At 46.1% G+C, this 21,595-nt stretch overlaps 1 protein-coding gene across 6 annotated transcripts in view; it reads right to left on the bottom strand.

The window, feature by feature from the left end:
* Positions 1-6,239: 6,239 nt before the first annotated feature.
* Positions 6,240-21,595, bottom strand: part of PLA2G2C (phospholipase A2 group IIC) — a 24,218-nt gene continuing 8,862 nt past the window's right edge. For all 6 annotated transcript variants that reach the window (XM_077151026.1, XM_077151022.1, XM_077151024.1 and 3 more), the window contains 3 exons: positions 19,881-20,025; positions 17,093-17,196; positions 6,240-7,751 (listed from right to left, as the gene is read on the bottom strand). In XM_077151026.1, coding sequence (XP_077007141.1) covers positions 7,582-7,751; positions 17,093-17,196; positions 19,881-20,025 — 419 coding nt within the window. In that variant the 3' untranslated portion in view covers positions 6,240-7,581. The remainder of the gene's footprint in view (positions 7,752-17,092; positions 17,197-19,880; positions 20,026-21,595) is intronic.

The raw sequence follows: 21,595 nt of genomic DNA, 5'->3' as shown, positions 1-21,595 counted from the left end.
CTCTGCACACTCACTCCTTTCCCGTGCCTCCCTTCGCACCTCTGCTCAGGCTACCCCACGTGCTTGGAATGCCCTTTCCTCTCCTCCGCCTTGCCTGTGAGCTCAGAGTAGCCTCAAGGCCATGACCTTGGCCTGCCCACCTCATCTCTTTTGCTTGCTCTAAGGACTGTCCTCCGACCCCTGCCAGGTACTGTGTACTCTGAGCTACCTCTAGTTTCCTTTCTATTCCACATTCCCTGTTGACCTCAAGTCATCTCCTACTCCCCCTGAAGCCCCCAAACAGAGGCTAGTGCCAGCACAATGAATACTTGTGGATTGAGTGATAATGGATGAACGAAACCACCCAACAACCAGCGGCTTAGCCAGAACCAGAACCTAACAAGTATTTAAACCCTTCTTCCCAGCAAGTATTTAAACCCTCGGAGCAGACCCTAGGTCATCCCCTGCCTCCAACTTTCTCCAGTGCTAGTTGTCTTCGGAGGCAAGCCTGATGAGAGGAATTGGAGGACTAGAATCAGACGGTACTGGGCTGAAGTCCCTTCTCTGCTACTTCTTGGCTGTGTGGCCTTGAGCAAGCCTTTTTACTGGACTGAGCCTCAGCTTCCTGCTCTGTAAATTGCGGACTGTAATAACTCTTACCTCCAAGATGGTTGAGTTGTTGTACAAAAGAAGGTAGTCCTGTGCCTGGCACAAGGTGAGCATGCAATACCTGGGCACAAGGTAAGCACTCACTACCTGGGCACCGGGTAAGCACGCAGTACCTGGGCACAAGGTGAGCATGCAATGCCTGGGCATGAGATGGCCATTCAGTACCTGGGCACCAGGTGAGCATGCAGAACCTGGAGGCTGTTCTCTCCAGCAGCCAGGGCTTCTCCCCTTACTCAGGATCTCAGTGCTGGGGCTACATCTCCTTCTCCCATCCCGACTTGTTTCCCCATCTAGGTGTGACTCTGGGTCCTAGTGGGCTCAATGACCCTGGCCCATCCCAGGAGCCACCAGCCTGTGCACTTGCTGACCCAGAAACCCAGTTGCCCCATTCCCTGCTACACCCCAGCCAGATGCTCCCCTGCAAGGCTTGCAGCATTGCCCATGCTGCCTTATGCCACAGTCTCCAACATCTGCTCGTCCTCCATGGCTTTCACAGCTTCACCAACACCCCCAAAGAGTGGGAACGGGGTAACAGCAACTCCACCTCCCTCAGCTCCTGCGTTAGTCCAAAGCGAGTAACAGTCTCACCCAGGCGGGGCACAGCGCCCAGCATCCGGTTCTCTGAGGAGGGTGTGCCCACCACGACACCTCTTTTGACTGCTTGATAGCTTCAACCAGACGTGAAAACATGGAGCTGATTACAATTTAAAAAGTGCCATTGTAAAAATATATTACATCCAAAGTTTGTCCATGGAAACTGAGCACTCCAACAATGCTGCTATTGGCTAAGGGAACTGACACTACTGAGCCCCTACTATGTGCCAGACACATGCTCCATATGTTATCACATTACATGGTCTTAGCTGTCCATTTTACCCAGGAGGACACTGGGGTTCAAGGAGACTGAGCTGTCCAAGTTCAAACAGGGGGAAAGTTGTGGGTTGTGCAGGACATGGCTGGAACCCTCTCTGCAACTTTATGTGCCCAGGATAAAGTCCATACTTCTCAGAGTGACCACAGGGCTCTCTGTGACCTTGGCCTGCCCATATCCTCTGTTTTTCTTGCTCTGAAAACTGCCCCCAGCAACTTTAAGGAGCTACTTGTAGTTTCCTTTACATTCCATATTCTCTCTTGACCTCAAGTCATTCAACATGCACATCAGTGATTCAAAAAAAGATCTGCATGTGCTTCCATTCTAGTTGGAGAGACAGTGAATAAATAATGAATATATAGTGTGCTGTAAGGTTGAGAAAAAACCTAGAGGAACAGAACAAAGAGGGACAGGAAATGCCATGGGGAGGGGAAGGCAGTATTAAGCAGAATAGTCAAAATAAACTGGATTGAAAAGGAGAGATTTCAACCAAGACTCAAGGGAGTGAGCAGTCTGGACAGCTGGGGGAAGAGGGAACAAACGGTGCAAAACCTCCAGGGGAGTGTGCCTGGAGTGTTCAAGGACCTGCGTGGAGGCCAGTGTGGCTGATGTGAAGTGGAGCGAGTGAGTGAGTGAAAGCACAGGAGGTGAGGTCAAGGACTGGGGGGCGGGGGTGGGGCCCAGTCATGCAGAGCCTTTAGGCTTTCTAAGGACCTTGGCTTTTACTCAGAGGGAAATGGGGAGTCATTGGGTGGTGTGAATAGAAGAGTGACATGATCGGCTGCCAGTCACTCTGTGGACTGGGTGCTGTGGGGAAGAGACTGTGGGGAACGGGGGAGGGGGGCAGCAAGGGGAGAAGCAGAGAGAAGAGTTAAGAACAGCTGCAGTGACTTTTTCTGCAACCCACTTACCTCACAGACCTTTAGGATCCTCTCTAAAGCCCTATAAACCAATGCTTCCCTTTTGCAGTTGCAACTACTACAGCACGTTCAGGTAGGGGTAGGGGAAGAACAGACTGATTTACCCTGTGATTGTGCAAGCTGAGCTGGGGGCAAAAAGTCCAAGAGTCCTGTTCCCAGATTCTCTGCTGACCATCCCCTGCTTGCTTTCCTTTTTTCCTTTTTACTTTATGACAGTGTCATTCAATCCAGGTTTTGAGAGTTTGAACTTGAGCTCCTTAAAGCTGCAATAGCTCTCAATGTTCCTCCCAGGAAATTTAGACCTGATTTTGTTTGCTTTCTTTAAATCTCTGAATCCCTACTGCTTATCACTGTACCTGACACACACCTGTACCTGTACTCAATAAACGTTTGTTGAATGACTGTGTGTTCTCCATTATTATATGAGTATGAACTCTCTCTTTTCAGCCATAAAAGATAAGGGACAGGGGCCATGTGCACAATGTTTCTGTGCAGTGTTGACAACCCAGGGGTCTCCATGATAGAGACCAATTGTATCAGTTAGTTACTGCTGCATAACAAACTACACCAAGACTTCTCAAGACCATCAAAAAAAAAAAAAAACCTGAAGAAGAGGCAACACTTTCTAACTCATTCTATGAGGCTAGCATTACCCTATGTGCTGGTTTGAAATGATATATGTACCCTAGAAAAGCCATGTTTTAATCTTAATCCCATTTTGTAAAGGCAACCATTTCTTCTAATCCCTATTCAGTATTGTATGTTTGAAAATGTAATAAGATCATCTCCCTGGAGATGTGATTTAATCAAGAGTGGTTGTTAAGCTGGATTAGGTAGAGGCGTGTCTCCACCCATTTGGGTGGGTTTTGATTAGTTACTGGAGTCCTATAAAAGAGGAAACATTTTGGAGAATGAGAAATTCAGAGAGAGTAGAGCAGAACGACATAGCCATGAGAAGCAGAGTCCATCAGCCAGAGACCTTTGGAGATGAAGAAGGAAAACGCCTCCCAGGGAGCTTCATGAAACAGGAAGTCAGGAGAAAAAGCTAGCAGATGACGCCACGTTCGCCATGTGCCCTTCCAGATGAGAGAGGAACCCTGACTGTGTTCGCCATGTGCCCTTCTACTTGAGAGAGAAATCCTGAACTTCATCGGCCTTCTTGAACCAAGGTATCTTTCCCTGGATGCCTCCGATTGGGCATTTCTATAGACTTGCTTTAATTGGGACATTTTCTCAGCCATAGAACTGTAAGCTAGCAACTTATTCAATTCCCCTTTTTAAAAGTCATTCTGTTTCTGGTATATCACATTCCAGCAGCTAGCAAACTAGAATACCCTGATACCAAAGCCAGACAAAAACACTACCAGAAACAAAAACTACAAGCCAGTATTCGTTATGAACATAGATGCAAAAGTCCTCCACAAAATACCAGTAAATCAAATTCTGCCCCATATTGAGAGGATTATACACATACCATGACCAAGTCAATTTAACCCTAGCATCCAAGTGTGGTTCAATATATGAAAATCAATCCATGTAATATACCACATTAATTGAGGGAAGGAAAAAACCCACATAATCATCTTAATTGATGCAGAAAAAATAATTTGACAAGATCCAACACCCTTTCATGATTGAAAACAGAACAAAACAAAAACGAATAAACCAGGAAGAAAAGTAGCATAGTAAAAGTTATAAATGAAAAGCCGACCACTAATATCATGCTCAATAGTGAGGAATCGAAAGCGTTTCCACTAAGTGCGGTAACAAGACAACGATGCTCACTTTAGCCATTTCTCTTCAACACAGGACTGGAAGTTCTCATCAGAGCAACCAGGCAAGAGGAAGAAATAAAAAGCATTCGAACCGGAAAGGAAGAAGTAAGATTATCTTTGTTTTCAGTTGGCATAATATCATATGCAGAAAACCCTAAAGAGCCCACATATAAAACCAAAATGCAAAAATGTATTTTCTATACACTAGCAATGAACAATCTAAAAAAGGAAATTAAGAAAGCAATTTCATTTACAATAGCATCAAAAAGGATAAAATACTTAGGAATAAATTTAACCAAAGAGGCAAAAGACTCATTCAATGACAACTATAAGACACTGCTGAAAGGAATTAGAGAAGACCTGTATAAGTGGAAAGACATCCCATGTACATGGATTGGAAGATTTAATATTGTTAAGATGACAGTACTACATAAAACAATCTGCAGATTTAAAGCAATCTCTATCAAGATCTCAGAGGTTGTTTTTTGTTAAAACAGAAATATCCACCCTAAAATTCCTATGGAGTTTCAAGGTACCCTAAATAGCCAACAATCCTGAAAAAGAACAAAGTTAGAGGACCCATACTTCCTGATTTCAAATTTTCTGACAAAGCTACAGTAATCAAAACATTGTGGTACTTGTACAAGAACAGACACATAGACCAACGGAATAGAATAGAAGTCCAGAAATAAGCCCTTGAATATATGAGCAACTGATTTTTTATTTATTTACTTATTTATTTATTTGTCAATTGATTTTTGACAAGGATACCAAGTCCACTCAATGGGGAAAGGACAGTATTTTTTTTTTTAAAGGTGCTGGAAAAAGTACATATTCACATGCAAAAGAATAGAAATGGGCCCTTATACCATATACAAAAATTAACTCAAAATGGATTAAAATCCTAAATTTAAGAGCTCAAACTATAAAACTCTTAGAAGAAAACAGAAGAAAAATCCTTGACGTTGGATTTGACAACGGTTTCTTAAACATGACACTAAAAGCACAGGTGGCAAAAGAAAGAAATAGATAAACTGGACTTCATCAAAATAAAAAACTTCTGTATATCAAAGGACACTATCAAAAAAGTAAAAAGACAGCTTACAGAATAAGAGAAAATATTTGAATATCATATATCTGGTAAGGGACTAATATCCAGAACATATAAAAAACTCTTGCAACTCAACAACAAAAAGACAAACTTAAACAGTCTTTAGGGAAATGCAAATCAAAACCACGAGTTACCACCTTCACACTCCCTAGATGACTATTATGAAAAAAAGAGGGTGTGTGGGGATAACAAGCATTGGAGAGGATGCTGAGGAATTGGAACCCTCATGCAGTACTGGTGGGAATGTAAAATGGCTCAGCCACTGTGGAACACACTTTAAGTAGCTCCCCAAAAAGTTAAATATAGAATTACCATTTGACCCAGCAATTCCACTCCTATATATACACTCCAAATAATTTAAAACAGGAACCCAGACAGATTCTTTTACAGCTCTGTTCATAGCAGCATTGTTCAGAATAGCCCAAAAGTGGAAACAACCCAAGCATTCGATAACAGATGAATGGATAAAGTGTGACATAAATATAAAACAATGGGACATTATTCAGCCATAAAAAGGAATGAAATTCTGATACATACTAAAATGTAAATGAACCTTGAAAACATTATGCTAAACAAAATAAGCCATACCCAAAAGGACAACTATTGCATGGTTTCACTTATATGAGGTAACTAGAATATGTAAATTCACAGAGACTGGAGGCTAGAAGGAGGGGGGAATTATCACTTAATAAGTACAGAATTTCTGTTTGGGATGATGAAAAAGTTCTGGAAATAATAATGATGGTTATACAACATTGTGAATGTACTTAATGCCTTTGTATTGAGCATGAAAAATGGTTAAAATAGTAAAATTTAAATTATATATATTTTACCACCATAAACATTTTTTAATTTTTAATTAAAAAAAAAAGTTACTGCTCCGTAACAAACCACACCAAATCTTAACAGCTTAAACAGCAGCCTTTAATTAGCTCACAATTTTGTCTGTTGGCAATTGAGGTTGGGCTCAGCTGACAGTTGTTTTGGTCTCAGCTGGGTTCGCCCATGTCTGTGCTCAGCTGGGGGCTGGCTTTGCTGAGGGCTCAGCTGAGACAACTGGGTAATCTGACTCTTATCCATCCTCCAGCGGGCTGGTTCTCATGGTGGGGCAGGAGAGAGAGTGGAAGGGCCTAGACTCAGAACTGGTAGACCATCCCTTCCATTGCATGCTATTGACCAAAGTGAGTCACGAGACCAGCTCAGAGTTACAGGGTTCCGAAATAGACTCTGTCTTTAGACTAGAGACTCTGAGCTTACCTTATGAAAGGTGAAGGTACAGGGAGGCAAGAACAAGTATGGCTGTGTTTGCAATCTCCCATTCTAGTTGGGCTCTATAAAGAGCAGAATTCACCCTACTCAGATCACTTTAATATTTATTATAATTTAAGTCTGATTGTACCCAGGTGCTTCTAAATTTGGATGGATAATTTCAGAACCTCTGATCTCCTCTCCCATCCCCTTCTTTCCCCATTTACTTCTCTCTCTCTCTCTGTCTCCTTCCTCCCTCTTCTTTTCTTGCTGTGCTTAGATTTTAAAAAGATTCTGCTCGCAGTGGGCCTATTCCAGCTGCAGACAGCTAACTGGTGAAGCCGGCAACACCTTCTGCCATATCTCCTCGACCATTCCTACAACACCTATGTGGCAGCATCTGACGCTCCCACAGTGCCCTGTCTTCTGACAGGTAAAATGGCATCCGTTTTTTCCTACCGAGATTGCAGAATCAAGCAGATGAGAAACAACCTCCAAGAGGGCCTCCTGGGTCCTTGGGGGCGTACGCCAAGACATTATTCCAGGGGCTCTGCTTTGCGCCCAGCTGGGTCCAGTTTGTGGGCTCTGCACCCTGATTTGGGATGGGGGTAGAAGAGGAGTTTGGGGTCTCTATATCCTGGGGTCTCTTCCCTTCCAGAAACTTCCAGAGATGGGGGTTGGGGCGTCTTTCTACCGGGTCACCTTGTCATAGCACTTATTGCTACCCAAATGCTTCATTTATTTATGTACGTATTTGTGACCCATCTCCCTGCCTAGAATTCAAGCTGCTTCAGGGCATGGATTTTGTCCTTTTCATTGCTGATCTCTAGCCCTCACAGGCCGACTTTCAGAGTACTCTGAGCCAGAGCGCTGAAAGATGAGCTGCCCCTTGAGGCAGACGTTTTGTTCTCCCTCCTCGGGGAAGGCCTGGAGCCTGTTGGGGAGGCTTCCCAGAAGAGGAGGTGCTGGGGCAGGCCCCCAGCGGCAGGGAGAGGCCTGTGCCCCCTCCTAGCACTGGACTTTGCGCCTGCCACAGCGGGGCCGGCTGGAGAAGAGCTGTTTGAAGTTTTTCTCATAGGTGGGCAGGCTCTCTCTGAAGCAGTACACGGATTGCTTGTCACACTCGCAGGCTCTCAGCCCACACAGGCAGCCAACACCAGGACCCAGGCCACACCCACCTGCAGAAAGATGGTGTCAGAGCATCACTGGGGGTCCCAGTCCACCCCCAGGCTGAGTTCTAAGGTTGGAGAGAACGGGGAGCTCACTACAAGGAGTCAAAGGTTGACCAAAGAAAGGAAAGACCCGTGGTCCTTTTCCTCTGCCTCCAAGCCCTTCCCCCCATCACACCCGGCATCCCACAGGTCCTGGAGGGAGAAGAAGCCTACAAGGAGGTGAGAGGGGGAGAGGACAGTGGATTGATGGAGATGGGGGTCCAGGCATCACACAGGCTGAGGCAGCAGGGCCCGTCTTCTCAGAACTCATGTCACATTGCTAACTGCTTGCTTGACATCTTACTTGGATGCCTCAAGCATCTCCAATTTAGGATGTCTGAAGGGAACTCTTGATGTACTCATGTTCCCTCCGCCCACCAAGCCTGTCCTTCTCCCACACTCTACATGGCACCACCTCCTCCAGCCAGAAAATCAGGAGCCGACCTCAGTTCCTCCCCGACTTTCACTTTTCACATCCAATCTATTAGCAAGTCCTTTTGATTTTCTCTACATTTGAAATATTTCATGCTCTGCCCTCTCCTCTCTGTTTTCTTGACTACTACCCAAATCCTTGTCATAACCAGCTCTTTCTCTCTAATGGGAGAGAATAAACAGTTACCTTCTTAAAATGTAATTTGGATTATGTTCACTCTCCTGCTTAAAGTCCTGCTGTGATTTCCCATTATTGGGAGAAGATACCCCAAATCCTCGTCAAGGCCAACAAAGGAGGAGAAAGCTGCCCTCCCCTAAACTAACACGCGCACACACACTCACTCACTCACACACACACACATACACACACAACACTACTGATCTGATTCCCTAAGAAAACAGCCCCATCTAGTTGTGATTAAGCAAAAGGCAGACACTTGATCCCCAGACCCACAGAAGCTTCATTCAGTCATGCATTCATTCATTGGCTGTTCTTGGAGCACCTACTATGTGCCAGCGGCTGTCCTGGATGCTGGGAATACTGCGATGAACAAGATAGGCAAGGTCCTGGCTTCACAGAGCTCACATTCCATTAAGAGAAGACAGTGAAGAAGCAAGCAAATAAGAGACTACAGATTGTGAAAAGTACAGCGAATGCCGTAAATAGGGGCACGTGAGAGAGAGTGGCTGGGAGGGACCTTTAGACTGGGCGGTCAGGGAGGGTCTTTGCAACTTCTCCATCCTCAGTGCCCTCCAGTCTCCCACCTTCACTCTGCTCCAGCCACCCAGGCCTCGCTTTGGTCACATGACCTGCTCTGTTCCTTTGTCCTTGCCATACTCTTGGTCTAAAATGCTTCTCCCCAGATTGTCAACCTGTCCTTTGGTCCTTCCTCAGAGGGGCCCTCTGTGAAGCCAGGACCTTGCCTGTCTTGTTCATCGCAGTATTCCCAGCATCTAGAACAGCCGCTGGCACATAGTAGGTGCTCCAAAAAACGTCAATGAATGAATGAAGCTTCTGTGGGTCTGTGGGATCGAGTGTCTGCCTTTTGCTTAAGTCATAACTAGATGGGGCTCTTTTCTTTGGGAGTCAGAGCAGCAGTGCTGTGTGTGTGTGTGAGAGAGAGAGAGAGAGAGAGTGTGTGCGCATGTTAGTTTATGGGAGAGCAGCTTTCTCTCTTTCTAGATAATTCTACCCTAGTTCTACTCTCTTTATAGGTCTAGGAGAGAGATAGGAAGTTAGCCAGACTCCTTGATTTGTGACCGTGGGCAGGTGACTCACCCCCATTTAGCCTCAGTATCTTTAGCTATAAAATGGTGATAAAACAATGTCAAAAATAAATAATAGTGCCTACTTCATAGGATCGTTGTGAGAATTTGTGTGCAGCTTCTCTGTTGGAGTGGTTTGGATGTGCACAGAGAAAGTGCTCTAAAAATGCCTGCTGTTATTATGAGGATGCATTCTTAGCTTCACTTACAGGAAAAAGAAGTGTCCTCTAAAGTTGGACCTCTTGCTGGCAGCAGTCTGTTCGCCTTTCTCCCTCTCCAAAGTCCACCACTCCTGCAGGGAGCTGTCCTCCCACATCTCATCGGAGACTTGATTTCTCAAGACACGCTGACATCCCCCTCCGCTTCAGCCGCACCTCTCCATTCACCCTCATGAAATCTGCCAGCCATGTTCACACCTCCAGTTCTCTGTTCTAGCTGCTGCCACCGTTCCTCATGCCGGGATCACCCCTGCCCTCCCACTCCCACTTCTCCATCTGAGAAAATCCTTCAAGATCCATCAAGCCCCAGCTCACCCACAGAGTCTCTCAAAAGCCCCTGGCCCTATCGGTCTCTCTCTCCTCTGCTGTTCCCCCCCACCCCCCAACCCATACGACTCACCTCCTTCCCAGGGCAGCAACTGGGGAGCCCCCTCAGTCCACTCAGTGCGGCCAGGGCTGCTTTACTGCAGGGCACCTGCCCCATTCATTCTCTCTCTCCCCTCACCAGGCTTGGCACCCGGGGGCTCTCACTGTGGAAACCCGTAGTCAGATACTTCTCTTACCCTTCCTCAGCCACCTCCTCTCCCTTTCTCCTTTCTTATCCTTCTCTCTTTCTACTTCTCTTTGTCTTCTGTCCCTTTCTTCTTTTCCTAGACCTGTGTTGAGCTGAATTGTGCCTACCCAAAAGATAGTCGATGTCCTAACCCCATGTCATCAAACGTGAACGTGATCTGATCTGGAAATAGTCTATGCAGAGGCACTCGAGTTAAGGTGAGGTCATATGGATTAGCATAGACTATAATCAATATGACTGGTGTCCTTATGAGAAGAGGGGGACAGACACCGGGAAAACAGCCATGTGAACATTCAGGCAGGGGCTGGAGTGATGCATCTACAAGCCAGAGAATGCCAAGGATGGCCGATGAACCCCAAAAGATAAGAAGAGGCAAGGATAGATGGTAATTAATATTTTAAAATCTCACCTTATGTGTGAGACTAAAGCAAAAATGTTTATTTGGTACAAAATTTATATATTGACTCGTGCATTTCCTAATATAACTTATGTAGATAGTTTGATTGAATGTCATAAGTACTTGGAATCTCAGGTAGGACATGAGATTTTGTTGGTTTGTCCAGAGTGATGCCCTGATGAATCCCAGAGTGATTTGATCAGTGAGTGGAAAAGTATTTGCAAAGTCCCTTTCGGGGAATGGTGAGAACGGGGAGAAATTCAACTTCCCCAAGTTGAATTCTTGATATTCTTGCAAGCAGTCTGGACAGACAACCAAAGCTATAGGCTGAGCCCCCAGTCTTGGGGTTTGTTCATATGAAACTTAACCCCACGAAGGATAGGTCAAGTCTACTTAAAATTTTTAGGCCTAAGAGTCACCCCCAAGAGAGCCTCTTTTGTTGCTCAGATGTGGCCCCTCTCTCCAGCCAACACAACAAGCAAACTCATCACCCTCCCCCTATCTACGTGGGACAGGACTCCCAGGGGTGTGGACCTTCCTGGCAACATGGGACAGAAATCCTGGAATGAGCTGAGACTCAGCATCAAGGGATTGAGAAAACCTTCTCGACCAAAAGGGGGAAGAATGAAAGGAGACAAAGTGTGAACGGCTGAGAGATTCCACAGTTGAGAGGTTCTCCTGGAGGTTATTCTTACGCACTAAGTAGATATCACCTTGTTATTCAAGATGTAATGGAGAGGCTGGAGGGAACTGCCTAAAAATGTGGAGCTGTGTTCCAGTAGCCATGTTTCTTGAAGATGATTGTATAATGATACAGCTGTCATAATGTGACTGTGTGATTGTGAAAACCTTGTGTCTGATGCTCCTTTTATCTACCTTGTCAACAGAAGAGTAGAACATATGGAGTAAAAATAAATAATCAGGGGAACAAATGTTAAAATAAATTTAGTTTGAAATGCTAGTGATCAATGAAAGGGAGGGGTAAGGGGTATGGTATGTATAATCTTTTTTTTTTCTGTTTTCGTTTTATTTCTTTTTCTGTTGTCTTTTTATTTCTTTTTCTGAATTGATGCAAATGTTCTAAAAAATGATGCATATGCAACTAAGTGAAGATATTGTGAATTACTGGATTATATATGCTAATGTTTTAGTTTGTTTGTTAAATTTTTTTTTAATTAATAAATAAATTCAAAAAAAAAGAAGAGGCAAGGATCCTCCCCGACAGGGTTCAGAGGAAGCACAGCTCTGCTGACTCCCTGACATTGGCCTTCCAGTCTCCGAACCTGTGAGAATAAGTTTCTGTGGTTTTCAGCCACCTAGTGTGGTAAGGAACAAAGACACTTTCTTTCATCTCTAAACTCCGAGCCTATTTTTTTTCTTCCCCTTACTCCCCTCTCTCTCTCGTGGTTTCTTCCTATCCTTTCGGATGCGTGGGGTGTAATTCCTTTTTGACGCTCAGTTCTACTTCTACTGGCTTGCCCGTGCCCTGCACCTTCCGTGGCTGTCCTGGAGCTGGGCCTCTGGGTGTGGACTCTCATTTCCGTAGGTGTCACTAACCCAGGGCCAGGCCTGTCATGACCTGGAAGAAGAGGCAGCCTCAGGCCAAGAAGTGCCAGATTTGGAAGCCATTTTTTAAAAACAAGGCAAAATCCAGATCCTGTACCTCCCATTTGCTGATGGAGAAACTGAGGCACAAAGCAAGGAAGAGAGGATGTCACGGCATTCCTTATATATTCCGTGAAGTACACTTCCACAAATGGGACAAATTTCCTGCCTATGGCTAACCCAGACCCCTAGCAGGCCTCTAAACATCTGCGCCCCCAGTTTTGGGCCTGATCTCTCAATTCTCTCCCTGGGTAATTTCGTACAATCTCAGGATTTTAAGTACCATCTGAGCAGTGATGACTCTCAAATTCTAATCTCCAGCCATATCTCTCCCCGTGCATGAGACTCAGATATGCACATTCTAGTTGACACCCCCTGAGATACCCAATGTGCATCTCACACTCAACAAGACTCACTCCAGACTCGCTTTTTCAGCCATAATCTGCTCTTCCAGCATCTTCACAAGCTCAGTAGAGGGCGCCACTATCTATTGGCTGCTTGGGCCAAGAACCTAGGGTCCACCCTGTCTTCTCTGCACACCCCACCTCTAATCCATCAGCAGGTCCTGAAAATTCTACCTCCCAGACATGCCCAGCTCCTACACGTCTCTCCATCTCCACGGCCACCACCCTTCTCCAAGCCACGGTTACTTCTCCCCCGTGCTATGAAACAGTCTCCTAATGGGTCACCCTCCACTATCTCCTCCTTCACTGCACAGGAGCCACACTAATCTGTCTAAAGCAAAATTAGAGCACAGTGCTCCCTGCTTAAAACACAGTGAAAGCATCTCCCTGAAACTGCAGCAGAAGGCCAGCTCCTTTCCATATCTGTTCCATATCTGGACCATCCCCCTCCCCGCCCAGGGACCATCCCCCTCCCCGACCACACTGGGTCTAAGATCTCGAGCCGAATCCCACCTCCCTAAAGGGGCCACCTGTGACCATCGGAAACAGCCACCCCACTCCCACCATCATTCTCAAGTTCGTGGCCTTGTTTTAGATGCTTCTTAGCACTTGCTGCTACCTGAATACATCTGTATTTATGAATATAGTATGGTCTATCTCTCTCCCAGAGAAGCAAATGCCTTCAAAGCAGGGATTTTGTCCTTTTATTGCTGATCTTTAGCTCCAAACATACAGGAAAGACTTCATCATTGTTTGCTGATGGACTTACGGACTGGAGACAGCCATGGGACCTGAAAGGAGCCCAGTCCTTGGAAACAACAATAGGGGTTCTAGCCCTAGGCTGCTGCTTGCATGCTGTGTGATCTTGGACAAATTGCTCCCCTTCTCTGAGCCAGTTTCCTCAGCTGTCAAATGGGGATAACAATGATCAAAGTGACTATTTCATGAGTTTTTTTCAACCATTCACTCTTTAAACAGGTAGTAACTTGCTAACTGGCCTTTGGCTAGGAACTAGGGGTACAGGTGTGAGTAAGAAGCCCCCAAGCTGCTCAGCTCCAGGGAAACCTATATTCCAGTTGGGTAGAGAGATGGTGCATAAGTAAACAAATAAGTAAACAAGATAATTTCAGATAGAGACAAACATCAGGAGGGAAAAAAAGGGGGATATGTCAGCGAGTTGTGACTGTGATGAAGAATAAATGCAGTAGTAAATGCAAAAGGTCTTTACAAACTACCAATTCCAGTGGTGACCCTTAACACGATCAACCTTTTGGCAGAAGAGGTATCAGAGTCTCAGAGTCAGAGGTGAGAGTGGTGGAGCTGGCAGGAGCCCCGTCTCTGCCTCCCACAGCCAGGCCACTCCCTACACAACACATGTGTGTGCGCATGCACACACACACACACACACACACACACACACGGGTGAGGGGCTGTCATCACTGAGTAATCTTAAAGTCCCTTGCAAATGCCAAGAACTTATGTAAGTTCTCCCAAAGGAGGAGAACTACCTCCCTGATGGCCCGAGGGCAGCCATTCCACCTGGCAAATGGCCCCAGGGCTCCAGTTACAGGCCTTTCTGGGCACTGATCACCTGGTGACATTTAGAGACATGGACAGACAAGTTGTTTCTCTCCTTTTCCTCCCCTGCTCACCAAGTGCAGCCCAGAGAGGCTGGTTGCTAGGCAACCTGGGACCAGGCTTGGGTGCAGGATTTCAGAACTTAGAGGAGGCTGGGGAGGCGGTTAACCCTTGCAGGGGCAGCTCTTTGAAAAGAGGTGGTACTGGGAGAGAGATTTTATTCCATAAGCACTTAATGACATTAGCCCAGGAGGATGCAAGACCAGGGACATGCTTCAAAGACATTTCTGAACAGCAATGATCATAAAACCCTAGCACTTTCCCACAAAGTAAAAGGGAAAAGAAAACTTAGAAAAAAAAAGAAATCTCAGCATCTAAAAGGAAGGACATTAACTATGTGCCAGAGAGTTTAGTTGGTTACTCTAGACAATCCCTGCAGCAACTTTATGAAGTACAGATTATTATCTCTTTGCTACAGATGAGGAGACTCAGGCCCAAGGTGGTTTGTCCAAACAGCCAGCGAGAAAGGGTCAAGCTGGGATTCTGACCCACCTCTGCCTGACTTTAAAGCACGAGATCCCTGTGGACACCTCAGCAAGGTATGTGAGGCTAGGAATGGAAAAATCTGGGACATTTTAGAGGAGCAAATTTCAAATGTCTCTCTCTACCCTCTCTGGGCCAGGACAGAGCATTCTGAGCCAGTTTGCTACAGGCCGGCAAGATTTACATTTGCATGTAAGCTATCCAACGAAACAAGTAGCCATCACCTCCTGACAGCCCCATGCCACTGGGTGGAGAGGGATGAGACAAGGAACTCTGTGGTCAATGGCCTGGGCCCGAATCCCAATTCTTCCTTCCCTGGCTGTGAGACCTTGGCTGCCTCCCTTAACCTCTCTGAGCTCAGGGCCCTCCCTGATAATGGGGCAAATCGTGCCTGCCTCAGAGGTCTACCAGGGGGGTTCAAGGTGCTGTGTATGAAGCATCAATCACGGGTGCTCATAAACTGCAGCTATTATTATTACTACTTACATTTGATGAATGAGAAACCCGAGGCCCAGAAAACTGAGGTCAGGCCGTGCATTGGAGCAAATTTTGCCTCTGTGTTTTACTGTTGCTTCTCTTACATGGATAAAACCTCCTCCGCCCACTCCTTGGGACTCAGTCTCCCCATTGCTACAATGAGGGGTTGGTATGGATGGTCTCTAAGGATGTGTTGTGTTCAGCTCAAAGCTTCCTCAAGACTGAGAAGGCCAGGGCAGCAGGGACTGCGTCTGCCTTGTTCTGTGTCCCCGGCCCTCGGCCCCTGCTTGCAGTGTGCGGGCCTGTGCGAGGCGCTCAGCCAATACTGGGCAAGCGAGCAAGTGGGCCTTGGTCTCACTTGAGATCTCAGCACATCTCAGCTGCAGGCCTAGGAATAGAACCCAAATCTCCTGGTTCTCAGACCTGTTCCTGGGAGCAGAGCCTTGGCCAGGTAGGGATGGGGAGGGCAGTGGTTCTGCCTTGTTTTCTCCAAAAGCGATGTCTTTGCAACTACTGGAGGGTAAACATTTTCACAATAGATGTTAAGATCAAGATGAAAAAAGGTGAGAAGCAGCTCCAAGAAAGAGAGACTGAGTAGGGTAATAAAAAAGGTCAGTGAAGGCCCTTCCTAACCACCAGCCAGGTTGGGAGCCCCAGTATGGGGCAGAAATCAGTGCCTGCTCTCAGAAGGGCACCGCATACCGAAGAAACAAGACTTTAGGGCAAGCTCTTCCAGCTCCCCTCCCAATCCCCCTACCAGACCATGACCCAGTTCTGTCTCCAGGACGAGGCCCTGGGGGTGTCACAGGGAGACACTTTGCTTTGGGCCTAGGGTGATCAAAACCTTTCTGAGCTCACATGGGAAAAAATGGGGTTCTTTCCCTGCCAATACTGGGGAGACCCGAGGTCTGAGCGCTGAGAGCCCACCGTGAGAGGGAGCATGGATCTCCCTGCTTAGGAGGTGTGTGAGGAGGGAGTACTGCCTTGGTCTCAGGAGGACACAGGGGGACATCAAGGAACCCTCACAGCTGCAAATAAATACACAAGGAGAGGTAAGCGATTTGCACAGCTCCCCAAGGCCAGGTAGGAGACGAGTGGGCTCATTTCTGCTCACTCTAAGGGGAGTCCAAACCATAGGCCGTGCTGGAACGAATGGTTCCACCAAGAAGATGTTGCCCAGGGCCTTTGTATGTGCTTGCTACTCAGGGACCAGACTGGCCCTACACGCGCACATACACACACACACAAACACACACACACAACCACCACCACCACTACCACCCCAGAACACAAGCCTGGATACTGGGGGTCACTCCCCCGGGGTTGGACACCCCATCCTCTTGCCCACCCCACCGCTGGACGTGTTGGCAGGTAGTTTCCTCCCCTTCTCCTTGTAGGTACTTTAGTGACCCCCAGGGGCCCATCCCAGGGTGCAGCACCCAGTCACCGTTATCAAATATTTGTTTAACTGAAAAACAGCTGAGCCGCCCTGTGTACCCATGACAGACATAAGGAGGAATGTTTTCAACAGCAACAGTTGCCAAGGGAAGCTGCAAAACTCAATGTAATCTCAAGTCAACACATATTTGTCGAGCACTTCTGATAGACCAGGCCCCATCCCCCGAGAGGGTGCTGGAGACACAGGGTGGGCAGGAGAGGCCAGGGCGAGACAAAGCAAAGGTTCTCCAAGAAGCTGGTTCTCGGAATCGCCATCTCAGAGCCCTGGAGAAACCCTCACTTCTGGAAAGCCATCAGGGTCATCAGGGAGGTGGCCGTGAAGGAAAGGCCCAGGTTCAAAGAGAAGACCTACTCACAGACCACGGTCCCATGGACGACATGGAACTGGTAGCTGTTGAGCACGGGCTGGCAGCCGAGCTGCTTCAGCTTCTCGTAGCAGCAGTCGTGCGCCAGGCAGCACCTGGGGGCAGAGGGCAGAGAGATGAGGGACTCGGGCGGCAGGTGGATCCCTGGGCAGTCAGCTGGGGGGCTTCAGGCGGGAACAGGAAAAAAATGCCCCTGCCTCCTCCCCAGGGTAAGAAGGCGCTGAAGGTAGGGAGGTGGGTTACTGACATTAAATATAATAAAAATAACCACTGACGCTTCCTGAGCCCTTTCTAGGGCCACCTGCTCTCGCACTGGCTCTTGGTGGCAGCCCTATCACCGTGATCACGATCCTCATTTTATAGGGGATGAAACGAGTCTCTGAGAGATAAGTTTCCCAAAATTATACAGCTAGAAAATGATAGAACCGGGACTCAATTCTAGGTCCATGGACTCATTGCTTCATTCAATACATTCTAACTTATTAACTACCATGTGCCAAGCACTGCAGCACTCACTGAAGAGATCAGAATTGGCAAAACAAACAAACAAACAAAAACAACCAGATGCAGTCCTTGCTCTCAGCACTCACAGTCTCTGTGGGCTGGAGGCAGCACAGGAGAGCACTCAAGGAGAAAACACAGTTGGGAATGGCCTCCAAAGCCCATTCTCTCAACTTCTGCATGAGTACAGGGATGCAGAAATGCAGCAACATGACCTGGGATTCAATCCCAAGACCTGAGATGGAAAAAGAAAATGCTTTTGGCTGATGCCCTGGGCTAGATACTTTAGTCTTATGCTCCCAACATTCCTAACTGCAAGTGGGTTTGTAACCAAGAGTTAAGAGCTAACAAATGATTATAGTTACTGAATCCTTACATAGATGCTTTCCTGTTTTCTAGTGCATTGTAGAATAGCCAAAAGTAAATATCTGGAACTACGGAAACTCACTGAACTGTAAGCCAAATGCCTTGATCTTTGATGATCATGCTTTATTGTGTAATTATATAATCTTCACCTCCTAACTGTAAAGCCTCATAATAACTCGAGCCTGGCCCCGCTTGTACCCTCTTATCTTGTTTTGCGACTTTGAAGTCTTGAGATCACGTAGGCAGCCCCTAAATGTTTATTAATGAAGGAGCATCACTCAGCTCAGAATGAAACCACCCCAATTCCTGGGCTATTTTACTAGATAAAGTTAGTTCTAACCAGAATCTGCCCCCCTGACATGCATAGTAACTTAAACCTTAAACTATAGATGACCTCATTATAATACTAAAAACCACAGCCGTCATCATGTTAAGGTTGCCATTTTCTTACACACGCTTTGTGACTAAGCGTGTAATCAGTGTGCACACGCTCCCAATAATTAGACTGTCTCTAACTTTGTCATCTTGAGCCATTATTCTCATTATCCTAAACCCACAAGTCTTTGATTACTATAAAAGTCTCAGAGTTGCTGCACTTTAGGGAGACAGATCTGAGGTCCATATAATCCCCCTGTTCTCCTTACTTTGTGCTTTGCAATAAAGCTCTTTCTCCTTTTGAAACCACAGTGTCGCAGGATTGGTCATTGTGTGCACTGGGCAGCGTCCCCATGCTTTGATTGGTATCAGGCTCTGCTGTTTATCATCTTTGCCTAATAGTGATAGATTCCCAATTAACCTTTGGATTTGGGCAGCATAGGGACAGAGTGTAAAGGAAAGAGCATAGACTTTAAAATAGTCAGATTCTTGTACAGATTCTGATCCTGCCCCTTAAGAGAAACATGTCTTTGACCAGGTTTTGTTTAGGGACCCTTGGTCTTGGAGCCTTATTATCCTTGACTATAAAATGGCAATGGAAACACAGCCTTGTACAATTGCCATGAAGATTAAATTAGGTCACTTGTGCAAATCACCAATTCCAGTGCTTGGCACATGGTGGGCATTTCATAAGTGTCAGTTCCCTTCCAGGCCTCTGGGGTCCTTCCAACCAGAATATTCTGTGACCCCATGAACCCAGTGTAGAGGATCTAAGCTCCAGGAGTGGTATTTTAGCCCCCTCCATGGGTCACATTTATCCATGCCAGGTTGACCGTGTCTAGGAACAAGCCATTTTGCGTGCTTACTCCTTTGTATGAAGTAACACACAAATGATCCTGTTTCCCACTTCCCCACATTCTCACCAGATTATGCCAGTCCACTTTTTCTGTGAACTCATCCTCTTTCTATCCTTTGACGTAATCCTGGCAGCCAGATTTATATCAGGTGACACACCTGGATGGACAACTTTCCCAAACTGCGCCTCTCAGATTCTCTCTCCAGGAATAAGGACTTGGGACAGACAGACAGAAAGACATTCTTGCTAAATGCAGAAACCTAAGATCTAGGGAGCTGATGGAAAAACCCCATTTTTCATGAAGACTGCAAAGTGAAAAAGGTTTTAGGGCTCTGGGTGGGTCTAACTACAGAATTAGTGGGGCTCAGTGCAAATAGAACACATGGGGTCCCTCATTCAAAAATAATTAAGAATTTCAAAACAGTATTAGTGGAGCAATAAATCAAACTCAGGGCTCTTCTGAGTATGAGGCCAGGTGTGACTGCCCAGATCACATACCCAGGAAGCCAGCCCTGCTCTGGGTTCCTTAAGACATGCCCTTCAATTGTACTCATTCTCCCCGCCTTAAATTCACCTGCGTTATCTTGGTTTCTTGCAATGCAAGATTCCTAATATCCTCTTTTTCACTTGGAGCATGGATTTGAATGCAAAGGGGGAGGCCTGGGAGCCATCTGCTGTCACCTGTCAGTGTCATCCACAGGGGTCCCTTTGCCCCCAAGCCCGCAATAGCAGCCATATCCGTAATATGAGAAGAAGGCATTCCGCCTCGTGATGTGTTTGACCATCCTTTTAAACTGCCAGAAGCTGCTGTGGGTTGGGGCCATCGCTGCCAATGAGAAAACAAGGGAGAAAAGAAGGTGCCATGAAAATAATGCTGCCTTGACTTTCCCTAACTAAAGTGTTTTAGCATTGGGGATGCCACAAGATCCCCAGAGTGTGGAGTGTGAGTATGGCTGGGATCATTAGGCCCTTAAATGGGGAAGAAATTAGGGTCGGGTTTACCCCTGGAACACAGCTAATTTCTTGCTAAACCAGGATGAGAACTTGTTTTCCATGTTCTCTAGGTGAACGCTCTACTGTCAACCCACAGTCACCCTCCAAGAAGGGAAAAATCACCATCTTCAGTTCTGATGCAATGTCAATGGGAAAAGTCCAAAGACAAAGGTCCCCACTCCTGCAAATGTCATCAGCCATTAACGATCACGTTGGAGTATCACTGTTGAAGGGGCAGGAAAGTTACCTTCAGCCCATTTTTTTTTCAAATGGCAAATACATGTGGACCCAGCAAATCTTTTTTTTTTTTTTTTAGCATTATTGAAGTTTGGGTTCTTTTGCAGAAGCCTCCCTAATTATTTCTTTTTTCCCAAATGAATACTCCCCCATCCCCCTTGTTCCTATCACCTAGGATACTCTAGCATACTGCATTCTCTGCTAGGTTGCTATTTCTTGTCATGTCTTATAAGTGGCATTATATAATATTTGTCCTTATGGTCCCTGCTTATTTCATGGGGCACAGTTTTCAAGGTTCTTCCATGGTGCAGCATGTCTCAGAACTCCATTCTTCCTTAAGGATGAATAATATTGTGGGGATCGGTTGCAGAAAGGGCCACATTTTGTTTATCCATTCATCCGGCGATGGACATTTGGGTTGTTTCCACCTTTTGGCTGTCGCAAATAATGCTGCGATGAACAAATATCTGTTCACAGTCCTGTTTTCACTTTCTTCAGGTTTATATCTAGAAGTGAAATTGGCAGAAACCTGCAATTTTACTCCTACAAAATGCTTATGAAAGTGGGCAAAAATATATGTACACGGATGTTCACTGCAGCACTATTTGGGATACTAAAAAACTGGAAACCACCCACAGGTCCACCAGTGGGGGATAATAACTAAATTATGTGTATTGGCAACATACTACCTATAATAGCAGCATCTCTAGGCAATGAGATTGAGGAGGTAAGCAGAAAAGCAAGCAATTTTCATTTTATATACCTCTATTCTGTTTGATTTTTTTTTCCTTTCTACAATGAGCATACTTTCCTTTTCTATTAGAATGTTTGAAATGTGTACGTGTGTGTAGAGAGCTAGAAGGACACATACCAAACTCTTAAGAGTGGTTATATTTATGTGAAGGAAAAGGATTAGGTTTGGGAAAGGACAGGAGGTGCCTTACCTTGCTACTATATACTCATTTATTTTATTTTATTCTTAACTACTGCCCGGGCAGCCCAGGAGAGAGGGCTGAACCATATTCAGACACAGATCTTTGGGTCGCCCTTCCTGTGTCAGGTCCTCCACGATATCGGGAACTGTAAATTCCACTGCGGACTAAAGGGAAAGGGAACCCCATCATGACTTCAAAATTCAAAAGTTTTGGCTTCACTGGTAAAACAAT

The sequence above is a fragment of the Tamandua tetradactyla genome, chromosome 2 (assembly GCF_023851605.1).
Source record: "Tamandua tetradactyla isolate mTamTet1 chromosome 2, mTamTet1.pri, whole genome shotgun sequence".
Taxonomy (NCBI): domain Eukaryota; kingdom Metazoa; phylum Chordata; class Mammalia; order Pilosa; family Myrmecophagidae; genus Tamandua; species Tamandua tetradactyla.
This window is presented reverse-complemented; position numbering and strand designations above follow the sequence as displayed.